Raw genomic sequence first — 14,982 nt, 5'->3', positions numbered from 1 at the left:
TGTGCAAACTCCACACGGACAGTGACCCAGAGACGGGATTGAACCTCGGACCTCGGTACCATGAAGCAGCAATGCTAACCACTGCGCCATCGTGCTGCCCTGGGGGGGTTATATATAAGTCATGCTCATCAAACATATTAAAATCGTGCCGTGTAATGCACGATTTACCTAACTGAATGATACTCAGTTCCATGGATAGATCACCAAGCTGTGTGTTTGATGGAAGAGGTGGAGCACAAACTCTTAAAAAGGCGGAACTTGGTTGGTATTTTAAAGTGGGATTGGTTGAGAAAGCCCAGCCTATAGGGGACTCACTAAACCAGAGTTTAAGTCTTTTTTTTTAAACAACAGATTGAGCCAAAGAGGAATGGAAGGTGGGAAACATTATACTTGCGTTTGAAAGCTGCGCGTTACCCACTTTAATTACTTCATCAAAGTGTTTTTTTAAAAAAAAACTTTGACATCGTTTCCAATTATAAAGACTTGCTTGCAGATGGAAAATTCGTGGTGAGGCTAAAAGTTTAGTAGCCGAGCGCCAGAGAGCCATTTAACCCGGAGAAGTTAAAACTCCTGCAGTCCGCCTCTCATTGTCCCGATCTGAGGTTCAGCACATCAGCAAAAGGAAGGGGTGAAAATCGATTGAGGAAATTGGGGTGCTAACAACGCGGTCAGGATTTCAGGGGGGGGGGGGGGATTTTATTTATTTAATTATTTTTAATCTGCCTTTTAGGATTTTCCCGGCGCCTGTGCTAGCCATGGGGGCGGCTCGGGTTGGGGCACTCTTCCTTGTCTTTACTAACTGGTTGCTGGGCGTTCTTGCCGCTTCGGGAGAGTACTGCCACGGCTGGTCTGACAGTAACGGGAGCTGGCACTCGGGGTTCCAGTGCCCCGAGCGATACGATGGCCAGGAGGCCACTCTGTGCTGCGGATCTTGTGCTCTCAGGTATTGCTGCTCCCTGCGGGATAATCGACTGGACCAGGGCGCCTGCATCAACGATCACGACGTTCACCAGGAGCCAGACTCCTACAGCAAGTCAGGTAGGGGCGCACTTATGAATTCGGTACCAGCATTGATTTACCTTTCAGTCTGCAAAAAAACCCAGTTTGTGATCTCTTTACCCTATTGACGAAGAGACGAAAATAACACCTTTTTAAAAAAAAAACACCTTCCCAATCTTATTTCATATTCTGTACAACTTTCTAATTTGCCAACATGACAAATGGGGTCAAGACTCGAGCAGTTACAGTGAAAGGGATAAATAACCTTGCAGTATGTAAGTTAGCTTGTGTGTATAATAGGTGTTTCGTAAAGTCATGCCAACCAGACAGTTCCAGATTTGATCCCAGTTTGTGCTTCGTTAACAGACTTCATTACACTTGGTTTTAGTTCCCCAGGGAGCAGGAGCGAAAATAATCAGCTACATTTCCCACTTAAGATCATAATTTACAGCACAGGAGACCAATCAACCTATTGTATCTGTCTTGGCTTTCAAAACAGTTTATCCACCTAGTTCCTGGGCTGGATTCGCCAGTTTTGAGACGGTGTTGGCGCCAGTGGGCGAACTGTGGCGTTTTACGACAAAAACAATCAGCGCCGACCTCTCACCGATCCTGCGACAGGTGAGGGGTTAGCTGAGTAAATCTACCGGCTCCTCCCTGGAGAATGGCCGGGTCCGTGGCCGCCCATGCGCATGGCAACGACCTCCAGCGCTCGCACTGTAAAACATGGCGCCGGCCATGCGCTGATCCGACCTTGCCAGTTGGTGACCCTGGCCACACACCACCACATCCCCCCCCCCCATCCCTCGTAGAAGACCCCCCCACCCCCCCCCCCAGCCAGCAGCACGGCTCCCGTCCGACTTTGAGCCGCTGGACATAGGCTGCAGCCACCACTGCCGGGTTCCCAACCGCTGAGACCACACGTCACCCATGCGGTCGGGAACTCGGCCCATCGGGGATGGAGTACTGGGGGTGGGCCTTCAGGTTACGCGCCAGTGTCGTTCCAATGGTAACGCAGTGAAGCCATTTCGGAGAGGCCGGAGGATACAAAACCAGCGTCAAACCGGTGCCGCACCTGATTGGGGTGCCAGAACGGATTCTCCGCCCGATCCTGATTACGAAATCAGCATTGGGGAAAGGTGAATCCCGCCCCCTATTCCTTGCTTTTTCCCTACTCTGTTTCCCATATAAGAGCTGTAATGCAGTTTGCTTCAACAATTCTTTCCAGGAGAGGATTCCAAGTCTTAACAGCCCATTTGTGTGAAGAACAATCCTAAATTCCAGCATCAGAGCCCCATGTGGAACTGTACTCCATCAGTAATTGGCATATTTGGATTTTTAAAATCTGTATCCATTTATATTTGTATAGTCTACCCAAGACTTTTTTTGCTTTGTGGCAATTGACACCCAGTGCTCCTCCAAATAGCCATTTTTCATGTGTGGGACTTGCAATGAGTGTTGGAAAGCAATACGACTGGACAATATCAGATAATGATAATAATAATCTTTATTGTCACAAGTAGGCTTACATTCCTATGAAGTTACTGTGAAAAGCCCCTAGTCACCACATTCCGGTGCCTGCTTGGATACACGGAGGGAGAATTCAGAATGTCCAAATTACCCAACAGCACATCTTTTGGGACTTGTGGGAGGAAACTGGAGCACCCGGATGACACACAGGCAGACACAGGGAGAATGTACAGAGTCCACACGGACAGTGACCTAAGTCGGGAATCTAACTTTGGACCATGGTGCTGTGAAGCAATAGTGCTAACCACTGTGCTACCGTGCCGCCTATATAACATAATATAATATAATATCTTCCTTCAATGACGGGCACTGGTCAGGATTGAGAATTTAGATCAATTTTCCATGTCTAATAGAACATTTAGCGTCTCAGTAATCGCCCTGGGAAAAAATCTAATTTAATTCAGTGCAACCAGGAATTTGCACGTTAGAATAATATTTAGCTGTGATCTATAAAGAGGATGGAATTCACTTCCTTTTTAAAATGTAACTTTGAAAGACATTGCTCTCCCCCTGTCTGGGTGGGTCTCAACCCCCCCCCCCCCCCCCCCCAACCCAAAGATGTGCAGGATAGGTGGATTGGCCACGCGGAATTGCCCTTTAATTGGAAAAAAATAATTGGATACTCTGAATTTATTTTGAAAAATAAAGGACATTTTTTTTAAAATGTGCATTTCACAATGTTACTGTAGGGAAGAGCGAGCTCTTTGTGGTGCATCCGGGGGATCAGGGAAGAGGGATAGATGACCTACCGCTGAGGAGGGTGGATAGGAGCTTTTGATACTTGGGGATCCAGGTAGCTAGGAGCTGGGGGGCCCTGCACAGACTTAACTTGACGAGGCTGGTGGAGCAGATGGAGGAGGAATTTAAACGGTGGGACATGTTGCCACTCTCGCTGGCGGGCAGGGTACAGTCGATTAAAATGGTGGCCCTTCCGAGGTTTCTTTTTGTATTTCAATGCCTTCTTATTGTGATTACCAAGGCCTTTTTTAAGAGGGTAGGCAGGAGCATTATGAGCTTTGTGTGGGCGAGTAAGACCCCGAGGGTAAGGAGGGGGTTCCTGGAGCGAAGTAGGGATAAAGGAGGGCTGGCGTTGCCGAATCTGGGTGGCTACTATTGGACAGCCAACGTGGCGATGATCCGTAAGTGGGGGATGGAGGGAGAGGGGGCGGCATGGAAGAGGTTGGAGATAGCGTCCTGCAAAGGAACGAGCCTGGGGGCGCTGGTGACGGCACCGCTGCCGCTCTCGCTGACAAGGTACACCACGAGCCCGGTGGTGGCGGCATCGCTAAAGATCTGGGGGCAGTGGAGACGGCACAGGGGTGCGATGGGAGCCTCGGTGTGGTCCCCGATCAGAGACAACCATCGGTTTGTCCCGGGAAGGATGGACGGGGGGTTTCAGAGCTGGCATAGGGCAGGGATTAAAAGAATGGGGGACCTGTTCATTGATGGGACGTTTGCGAGCTTAGGGGCACTGGAGGAGAAGTTTGGGCTACCCCCGGGATACGCTTTCAGGTACATGCAAGTAAAGGCGGTTGTGAGGCGGCAGGTGAGGGAATTCCCGCTGCACCCGGCACGGAATTCAAGACAGGGTGATTTCGGGCGTATGGGTCGGAGAGGGCAAGGTGTCAGCGATATACCAGGAGATGAAAGAAGAGGGGGAGGCTTTGGTAGAGGAGCTGAAGGGTAAATGGGAAGAGGAGCTGGGGGAGGAGATTGAGGAGGGGCTGTGGGCTGATGCCCTAAGTAGGGTTAATTCCTCGTGTGCCAGGCTTAGCCTGATACAGTTTAAGGTAGTTCACAGAGCGCACATGACGGGGGCAAGGCTGAGTAGGTCCTTTGGGGTGGAGGACAGATGTGGGAGGTGCTCAGGAAGCCCGGCGAACCATGTCCATATGTTTTGGTCATGCCCGGCACTGGAGGGGTTCTGGAGGGGAGTTGCGAGAACAGTATCTAAGGTGGTGAAAGTCCGGGTCAAGCCAAGCTGGGGGCTAGCACTATTTGGAGTAGCGGACGAGCCGGGAGTGCAGGAGGCGAAAGAGGCCGGTATTCTGGCCTTTGCGTCCCTAGTAGCCCGGCGAAGGATCTTGTTAATGTGGAAGGGGGTGAAGCCCTCCAGCGTGGAAGCCTGGATAAATGATATGGCAGGATTTATCAAGTTGGCGAGGATAAAGTTTGCCTTGAGAGGGTCTGCGCAGGGGTTCTACAGGGCGGTGGCAACCATTCCTAGACTATCTCGTGGAGCGTTAGATGAAGGTCGGACAGCAGCAGCAGCAACCCAGGGGGGAGTGGGGGGGGTGGGGGGGGGGGTGGTGGGGGGGAGGTTTTTTTTTCTGGGGGGCATTTGAACAAGAAAATACATGAATGATCCGGAGGACTGAAATGTACGGGAGGAATCCAATGTACAAAGTTCAGTATCATATTGACTTGCCAAGTTCATGTCTTGCTACGCGAACCTTCTTTTTTTTGTGTTACGGGGGCGGGGGGTGGGGGGGGGGGGCTCGTTTGTAAGGTTGAAAATTTTGTTTAAAAATTCTTAATAAATATATATATTTTTAAAAAACAATGTTACATCAAAGAAATTATATTATTGCAGATCATTTGGCCTTTCATATATGTCCCAGTCTTCAGCTCGTATTATCCCCTCCAATCCAATTTCCTGTACTCGCTTATGGTCTTCCTTCTCAAATACCTATCCAATCCTGTATTAGGTGGCGGTATAGGGTATGCGTTAGCAGTCATTTGTCAAGAGCATTTATTTGAAAAAAAGCCACTCTGAACGTACATTTACAAACCTCCTACTTAGATTAAGAATCCTCAATCTATGCCCTCTTGTTACCAATGTAGCAGTCGATGGAAACTACCTTCCATTATTTATTTTCTCTTAAGGCTTTCAGAACTTTGAAAACCTCATTGATTTTCCTATTACTCTTCTCTGTTGCAACAAAAAACCTTTGACTATAACCTTTCACTCAAATAGTATAATTCCAGTCAATCTTAAGCTTTCCAGTGATTCGATAGTGTTTTTCTACAGTAACTGATATTAAAATAATATCAGGCTGAATATATATCTTGAATGACAAAAAGTATTAAGCAGCTTGTTGCCAAAATATTCAATAAGTGCTGGAGTAAGTATACAGAGTCTGTTTGTGTATGTGTGTGTGTGTCTGTATATCCTTGTATGAATAACTTCCATTGACCCAGTTGCTGATCAGGACACTCCCCTAATCCCAGTGCAAACTCTCTTTCTGCCAAGTGGATATTACGTTAGAGGAGGGGGGGACCCCCTCTTGGAGGCCCTGAAAGTATGTTTATCATTGCTCACAGAGGCTAGTTATAAAGTCCTATGACTTAAGGATCCTTTGGGGTAATTTTTTCAAAACTCATCAGGAAGGGAACTGACTGGATCAGACTCTCAGTCTGTTTTTACACCCCATCTGATTTTACTCTCCATAAACAGTCAAATCAGTCAATATGAAACAAATGGGCAAAATGATTGCACCCACTTCCTTCCAGGTACTCTCAGGTTAAAATGATCTTTTAAAAAAGATTGTTTCAAAATATTTCTGCATTGCAGTATTTGATGCTGACTCTGTAAATTCCATTATGTAAAAGCAGTTTATCATTGTAGTTGTGGAAATACCTACCAAACAGAATTTCTCTTCTCTCCACTTCTGAGCTGTTGCTAGGTTCAATCTATGCTGGCTTTCCTTCGCTGCTTCACTTCACTTGAATTTTTTTCATGTGTGATCCCAGATTAAGTATTGGTAACGTTTTGACCATTGGCGATGGATCCAACTATGGTTCTGATTGAGTTTACCTGACACAAAACGGTAGCAAGTTAGATACAATCTGGAATCTTCCTGATCAGTAAGTTTCAATCCAATTTGGGTGGTGTATTTGCCAACTGAAATATCAGGTGGAATTGTTTTTATCAAGCATAAAAAGTACATGTACTTAGCAATAATCTGCACCCAAATACTCATTTTGGTTCCTATCAGGACCACTCCGATCCAGACCTCCTTGCAGCCAAGGTCCAACCATGAACATAAACTGAAGTAGAAGGAGTGGTGCGAAAAGTGGGGACTTTTGAAAAGTGGGGCACCAAGGAATCCTAGTAAATATTAAATAAACAAGAGTTAGAATTCAGAATGTCCAAAGTACCTAACAGCACGTCTTTTGGGACTTGTGGGAGGAAACCGGAGCTCCCGGAGTAAACCCACACAGATATGGGGAGAACGTGCAGACTCCGCACAGACAGTGACCCAAGCCGGGAATCGAACCTGGGACCCTGGCGCTGTGAAGCAACAGTGCTAACGACTGTGCCACCGTGCCAAGTTTTCATTTGCTGAAGTCACACTTGATACGAAGGAAGATGGTTGAGATTGTTGATTTTCATTTTGGCAGTAAAACATTGTTGCAGGAGTTCTTCAGGACATTGTCTTCAACCTAATTACATTCAGTTCAATGCTCTTCTTTCAGTCATAAGGCCAGAATTTAGGGATGATTGCACAGAGCCTTTGTAGCTTCATTTTAAAATGTAAAAAAATGAAATTTAGAGTACCCAATTATTCTTTCCAATTAAGGGGCAATTTAGCGTGGCCAATCTACCCACCCTGCACATCTTTTGGGTTGTGTGGGTGAAACCCACGCAAACAAGGGGAGAACGTGCAAACTCCACACAGACAGTGACCCAGGGCCGGGATTCGAACCCTGGTCCTCAGCGCGGTAGGCAGCAATGCTAACCACTGTGCCACCGTGCTGCCCCGGCTCCATAACTTCATTGCAGTGTTAATGTAAGCCTACTAGTGACAATAAGATTATTATTATAATACCTCATGGAATGAACCTTTCCATGCCTGCATGCAGCAAGAGCTGCTCAGCATTTAGGCTGGGGCTGATAAATGGTAAGTAACATTTGCATCACATAGTTGGCACCAAATGATCACCTCCAACAAGGGAGAGCCAAAGTGCATCACTCTGACATTCAATGGCACTTCCATCACCTAGTTCCTGAATAGTAACATCCTGTGGGGGTGGGGTGATGGTTCCCATTCATCAGAAACTCAACTAGACCAGCTTTACAAACACTGGCTAATAGAGCAGGTCAAAGGCTAGGTGTTCTGTGGCATGTTGCATAGAATTTATAGTTCAGAAGGGGGCCCATCGAAAATGTACGGCCACCAATATAATGGGGAAACTAATGGTGCAAATGTGCTATCAACTTCAGACAAGTTGATGTGCAGTTAAACGTGGGAATCCAGCCATTCCATGTAGTTCACTGCTAACTCTCTGGGGCCTCTTGACTACCTAAAGGCCCAAGTTAGGAATGTGGTGGAATCCCCATCACTTACTTGGTGCGTACTTGAGAAGTTTGGAACCATCCAAGACAAAGCAGTCCACTTGATTGGCACCTCATCCTCTAGTTTAAATGTCCTGTGCTGACATGCTATCTACAACAGGCACTGCAGCAGCTCACCATGGTTTCTTTGGCAGCACCTCTTTAACCTAAAACTTCCAGCCTGAGAGGGACAAGGGCAGTGAGTGCATGGGAACACCACCACTTTGAAGTTGCGTACCATTCTAACTGTTGCTGGGTCAAATTCACAGAGCTCCCAACCTAACAGAACTGTGCGAAAACCTTTCTTACATGGACAGTAGTTGTTCAAGAAGGCAGCCCATCACCACCACCTCTGGATAACCGGGGATGGACACGAAACGGTGGCCTTACTAATAATATCTATTTCCCAAACATTAATGAAAAGGTATTGAACACATGGAACCACTTTTAATCTGCTATGCAGCAAAATTTGATGTAGATGGAATAGAGCATTACATTTTATGCAAATTAGAACTGACTAATTACAGCTTCTTATTCGTTCAGTTGAAATTTCCAGTTGGCATTTAAGCAGATAAGAACATATGCATTTCAGCCCTTCAAGCCTGCCCTGCCATTCAGTGAGATTCTGGCTGATCTTCCACTTCACCATTTTCCTGTGCTATCCCGTTTTTAAAAATATGTAGAAGCCTATCAATCCATGTCCTGAACATCCTCAATGACTGACCCTCCAAAGACCTCTGGGGCAGAGAATTCCAACAATTCTGATAATAAGAAATTCCTCCTCATCTCAGTTCTAAATAGCCTGCCCCATCTCTTCAGAGTCTGTCCCCGGGTTCTAGATATGGACAGGATATGGACAACCTCAGCCAAGAGAAGCATCCTTCCTGCATCTACCTTGTCGAGCCTTGTAAGAATTTTGCATGTTTAAATGAGATCACCTCTCATTCTTCTAAAGACGGCTAAAGTTGTCAATCAAAATTGCCAACAGCTTCATTAAACTATATTGATCCATAATTTGCTGTCAAAATAATGGGGCGACTAATGGTGCAAATGTGCTATCAACTTCAGACAAGTTGATGTGCAGTTAAACGTGGGAATCCAGACAGACGTTCCTGTCTGTGATGTGACAGTCTCCTCGTGCAACAGTGTCTTGAGAGCAGTTACAGACATTGAATGATGTGATGTTGTCGTTTTTTCTTGATGGATATGAACTAAGCACACCACAAAGTCTTATTCATTTCAGTCGAAGTACCACCATAACGCTGAAATAAGTGCTAAACTTGTCAATCTCCAGCACTGCAAATGAACCTTTATAATTGTGTTGTCGCATTCCTTCATATTTTGAAAATGTCAATATTTTTTCTTACTTTTCCTTTTGTCTTTTCCTCTCAATCTAGTTTTTCCCTCCTATTTTCTCTGCCTCATATGACATTGAATTCACCCATTCTAACTTGCACTTCTTTTCAGTATTTTCATGGTTAATTTCACAACCCTTCCATCTGATTAAGGCACACTGAGATCCTAATGTGTAGATTCTGTTACTGCAATGCTATCAGAGCACACGTTCAGCTACTCACTATGTAAAAAATTAAAAGTACACGGGAAAGTGCAGATGCTTGTTAAGATACCCTGCTGGAGTAAATTATGGTCCATAAAAGATGCCAGAAGAAAATAGATGCAAATTGTGGAATTGTGAATGCTCCGGATGTCAGAATTAAGTTTAAAAGACGAAACAAAGCCATTTGGAAGTTTAGAATCCGAGGGTGGATGTAGCTGTTACAAGGGGGCATAACTATAAGGTTCAGGGTGGGAGATATAGGAGGGATGTCCGAGATAGGTTCTTTACTCAGAGAGTGGTTCGAGTGTGGAATGGACTGCCTGCTGTGATAGTGGAGTCGGACACTTTAGGAACTTTCAAGCGGTTATTAGATAGGCACATGGAGCACACCAGAATGACAGGGAGTGGGATAGCTTGATCTTGGTTTCGGACAAAGCTCGGCACAACATCGAGGGCCGAAGGGCCTGTTCTGTTCTATGTTCTATATGGTCTCAGAATAAGGGATTTCTAATTGTCTGCACTTTGGGGAAGTAAGCCTATGCAGCAAAATGGACTTGCATCTTTTCCGTAGTCATTATGTAAAAAACAAATGAGTTTTGTAGACTCCTAGACAGAAAAGGGTGACGGTTTAATAATTATTCAACATAAAAATTTGACATTATTTTGTTATTTCACATGCTTAAGAAAATGTTCACAAAAAGAAATGACTGAGCCCTTTTATTTGTTTTTTTTTAAAAAGAACCTTACCATCAGCAACTTTTTTCAAAAACTTTATTTTCATCTATGTTGCAGTATATGTTCTCCATACAATGGATCTGCACCAAGTTGTATTGAGTTTTTAAAAAGTCTTTGTGTTTGTACTACTGATTTAAAGTCTTGATTCTTCAAGCAGAATATCCACAACCATGCCCAATAGTAACACTTGTTCTTCATGTTCTCTTTGCAGTTCCTATGTATTTGCCATTCCTCATCGTTGGTTCAATATTTGTAGCCTTCATCATTGTTGGGTCATTCATTGCAGTTTGCTGCTGCCGATGCTTGAAACCCAAGCCACAGGAGAACCAGCAGGATGCCCCCACCCAGAGCCGTTTGCTGGAGTCCCTTCCTCCAACTGATGTCAGAACCCCTTCCCGCCATTCTACCTCCAGCACCACAACTACTTCCACAAGGAGTTCCATGGGACGGCAGAACAACATCTGTTCCGTGGGGACCGATGGTATCAACCTCTACATGAATGTGCCGACAAATTTCCCAGTTATGGGCTGTCACCAAGCTCAACAGTTCCTACCTTCACAATCTACAGGAAATCCTTTTCTACCAGCACAATATCTTAGCTATGGGATTCCACCTGATCATACGATAGTCATGGCTCCTGCATTTGTGGACAGACCAGGATATGGACAACAATCGAATAATCCCTATTCACATGGAACACTAAATGCTGACCAGCTGATGTATCCAGCAGTGACTCTGTAAGGTTCAGCCACACAATAGAACAAAAGTCTTTCTGGAATCTCCGGCAATAATGTAATCGTCAAAACTAATTATTTAAAAATTGCTATGTAATGTTTCTTTCTTCAACTCCCAATTACTACATTATGTTCTTAGTTCTAGATGTTGACATCATAACTAGGAGCTGAAGTAGGCCATTTGACCCTTCGGTCCTGTTCTGCCATTTAATATGATCAGAGTTGATCTTCTAACTCAACTCTACTTTCCACACAAGCTCTATCCCCTTAATTCTCTTAGTACCCATACCTCAATTGACCACCTCTGTGTTCCCCCATGTGTTGAATATACTCAACAACTAAATTTCCACAGCTCTCTGGGGTAGAAAATTCCAGGGACTCACAACTATTTGAATGAAGAGACATCTCCTTATCTCGGTTCTAATCGGAAACTGTAACTCTATCCAGATTCCCCAGCCAGGGAAATATTTTTCTAAGTATCTACCATGTCAAACCCATTAAGAATTATGTATGATTCAGTTAACATACCATTTGTCTTCCAAATTGCTTGCTGCACCTGCATGTTAACTTTCTGGAATTCATGTACAAGGGCACCTAGCTCCCTCTAAATGCACAGATTTCCTAGTTCCCCATATTTTCAAAAGATATTCTGCTGTTTTATTTTTCCTACCAAAGTGGATATCTTCACATTTTTCTGTGTTTCTGTCCACTCAGTCTTTACCCTTCTGTAGCCTCTTTGCATCTTCCTCACTGTTTACTTTCTGACATAATGTTATATGTCAGTGAGGGCAAGATCCAGATTGGTTTGGTTTGGTTGAATCTCGCAAGATTCAATGGCCTCATCCCAACACCATGTCGGCGCAACAAGGCCTTTAAATCACAGCCCCTGTATATTCCTATTCTCAGCTTTCCAAGTTGCTCTACCCTTCTCTTATAGAATAACTGGATCACTATAACTTGAACTCCCCCATGCCCTTCAGTTGAACTTCATCTGTTTGCTAATTTTACTAGAGAAGTTATTGATTATTGAGAGGATCCCACTTTATGCTCACAGTGGATTTTACTCAAACTACTGAGAGAAATTTCACACCTTTCAGTGGTTCTTTCAGTTCATCAAGACATGGGTAGAAATCCATCTTGGGAAGAGTCATGAAACAGCCGCATCGGATGGACAGCCGGTGATATGTTTTTCTCTATTTTTTCCAAGGAATGTGGGTGTCACTGGCAAGGCCAACGTTCATTACCTATCCTTAATTACCATTGAACCTGCTTGCTAGGCCATTTGCGAGTGCAGTTAAGAGTGAACCACATTGATGTGGTCTGGAATCCTGCAGTGAGTAACTCACCTCCTGATTCCCCAAAGCCTGCCACCGCCTACAAATGAGGAGTGAGATGGAATACTCCCCACCTGCCTGTATGAGTGCAGCTCCAACAACACTCAAGAAGCTTGACACCATTCAGGACAAAGCAGCCCGCTTGTTTGGCACCCTCTTCCACAAATATTCCCACCCTCCACCACCGAAGCACAGTAGCAGCCGTGTGTGCCATCCACGAGATCCAGTGCAGGAACTCACCCAAGGATCCTTAGGCAGAACCTTCCAAACCCACGACCACTACCATCTAGAAGGACAAGGGCAGCAGCCACCGGGAAATTCCCCTCCAAATCATTCACCATCCTGACTTGGAAATATATCTCCATTCCTTCACTGTAGCTGGGTCAAAATCATGGAACTCCCTTCCTAATAGCACTGCGGTTATACGTACACCACAGGGACTGCAGCAGTTCAAGAAGGCAACTCACCACCATCCTCTCAAGGGCAATTAGGGATTGGTAACAAATGTTGGACTAGCCAGGTAAGCCCACATCCTGTAAAAATGAATTTAAAAAAAACATGTAATCCAGTCTGGATAAGTTTCAGATTTCCTTCCTTAAAAGACTTTAGTGAACCAGATGAGTTTCTATAAAAATCGATGAAAGCTGGCATGGTCAGCATTACTGGAACTAGCTTTCAATTCCAGATTTTATTCATCAAATTTAAATCACACCAGCTGCTATAGTGGGATTTGATCCCATGTCCCAAACCATTGGCCTAGGTTTCTGGACAATAGTCAACGTCACCATCTCTCTCAATATGCTGTACCTAATGTTCAATTACACTGATTACAATATAACTGAATATCAAGTACTGTGTAGAATGTGTAGCCAATTTGATGACTCTCCAAGACATATTTTTACCATACAGTTTCTTTATCAGTCTGGTAAGTTCAATCAACACTAAACACCTCGTACCCTTAGACCTTCTTCATTAATCAAAATTCTTTATCAAATTTTGGGAAAGTAATCGTTTCTGTAATGTATTGGATGTTACAGCGCTGTGTACGTTGGCTTTTCTGGCTGAATACATTCCAAGTACAGCTAAGTCCCAGATTCAGTTTAGTGTGATAGGTTGGGGTTCTGCATTTGGTGTTGACAGAGCTTTGACATATCACTAGACTATCGGTTTGCAAGTATGCAGAAGGATTTGCAAATGTACAGTTCATCAGATCCCTTTGCTCCAAATGGATTATATATGATTTTCTATGTAATTATTGTTATGTTTTGTGCATTTTTCTCAGGATGTGAATAAAATGTGAACAACTTGCATCAATACAGCCTGATTTGCATCTTGTAAAGTCATAAAATGTTATATAAGAGAAGTATGAACACCCAACAGATTGTTGGAGAGAGGCTATAGGAAAGGACAAAACATAATCAGAAGATTTTTTTTTCAATGGTCTCCTGAGGAAAGGGTTAGAAGTGACACGGTAGAAAGAATTTGCCCCTCTAGCCTGCTCCACCATTCAGTGGGGTCATGGCTGATCAGCCATTCCTCACGTCCACTTTCCTGTCCTTTGCCCGCAACCCTTGATTTCCTTACTGATCAAGAACCTTTCTATGTCAGCCTTAAATATGCACAAGGACTCTGCCCCCACTGCTCTCTGTGACAAGGAGTTCCAAAGACTCAGCAACTCTCTGAGAAAAGAAATTCCCCTCATCACAGTCTTAATTTAGCACCCCTTTATTCTGAGATTATGCCCTCTGGTCCTAGACTCTCCCATGAGGAGGAACATCCTCGTCAGCATTTACCCTGTCATACCCCTTAAGAATCCTCTGCTGGATTCTCTGTTCCTGAGACAAAGTTGTTGATGCCAGGGCAGGATTCGTGGACTTCCACGACAGCAAAATGGGCGCCGCAACTGGACCGATTCAGCAACTGTTGAGGGGCTAGCACCGGCGCCACGTAGAACATAATCAATTCCAATGAGCAACGCTGCGGGATTTGCCGGTTTCGCGATTGACACTCAGGAGGCTGACAAGCTGCAGCCACATATACACACTTCACTCCCTAACACGCCATCCCAGCCAACAATATGACAGCGCCAAGATTCATTGATGCTGAGTTTGAGACCGCCCTGGACGCGGTGGAGGAAAGGCAGGCCTGGTACCCTGTACCCTGGCCCGTGAAGGAGGCTGCCAATCGTCGCCCTGCTTGGGGCAGGTGGCAGAGGCGGTCAGCGCCACCAGTAACACCATCCGGACCGGCCTGTAGTGCCGGGTGAAAGTGCACAACTTCCTCAGGGCAGACAGGGCGAGTAGGCATCACTGTAGGCATCACTGTGTCCCTAGCACCAACCCCCGTCCCACACACACGTAACTCCCCCCCTCATCCGGAGGGCATCCAAACCCCCACCCTGCACCACATGCCGGCACCCATACTGGCCGCAATGGCCGGTGCCCTAACTACTGAGGACACCTGCTACCCACCTGGCCTGCATGCGTGATCACCTTTCCAACAATATCATTTTCTGTTTCCTTCTCCTCCCCATGAGAACCACCGGGAGCGGGAGAAAACTGGAAGGGGACCGCCGGACCGTTTCTGAGCCGAGGGCCCTGGATATGGTCGGTGGCCCAGAGGAAAAGGAAATTGTCAGAGTGGAGATCGGCCATGGGCGAGGAAATGAGACCCCGCTGAGTTGCGGTTCCCCATATCACGAGTGTCAACCCCCCCCCACACACCACCCTCAGCCGCACACCACACTGGCGGGTC

At 45.5% G+C, this 14,982-nt stretch overlaps 1 protein-coding gene across 1 annotated transcript; it reads left to right on the top strand.

Annotated features, from left to right (window-relative positions):
- Positions 1–309: 309 nt before the first annotated feature.
- On the top strand, positions 310–13,542 carry shisa2a (shisa family member 2a). Its single transcript, XM_072505595.1, has 3 exons — positions 310–374; positions 731–1,038; positions 10,372–13,542. Exons 2-3 carry the CDS (start codon positions 756–758, stop codon positions 10,899–10,901), a joined length of 813 nt encoding a protein of 270 aa, XP_072361696.1. The 5' UTR covers positions 310–374; positions 731–755; the 3' UTR covers positions 10,902–13,542.
- The last annotated feature ends 1,440 nt before the right edge of the window (positions 13,543–14,982 follow it).

Source organism: Scyliorhinus torazame, chromosome 5 (genome assembly GCF_047496885.1).
Source record: "Scyliorhinus torazame isolate Kashiwa2021f chromosome 5, sScyTor2.1, whole genome shotgun sequence".
In the NCBI taxonomy this organism is placed as follows: domain Eukaryota; kingdom Metazoa; phylum Chordata; class Chondrichthyes; order Carcharhiniformes; family Scyliorhinidae; genus Scyliorhinus; species Scyliorhinus torazame.
Note: the sequence above shows the minus strand (reverse complement) of the source record. Positions and strands in the feature narration are given on the sequence as shown.

Excerpts from the sequence above, each read along its gene's own strand:
- shisa2a (XM_072505595.1), top strand. The coding sequence starts at position 756 with ATGGGGGCGGCTCGGGTTGGGGCACTCTTCCTTGTCTTTACTAACTGG. Across the intron at positions 1,039-10,371 it reads AGACTCCTACAGCAAGTCAG|TTCCTATGTATTTGCCATTC; the intron begins GTAGGGGCGCAC and ends TTCTCTTTGCAG.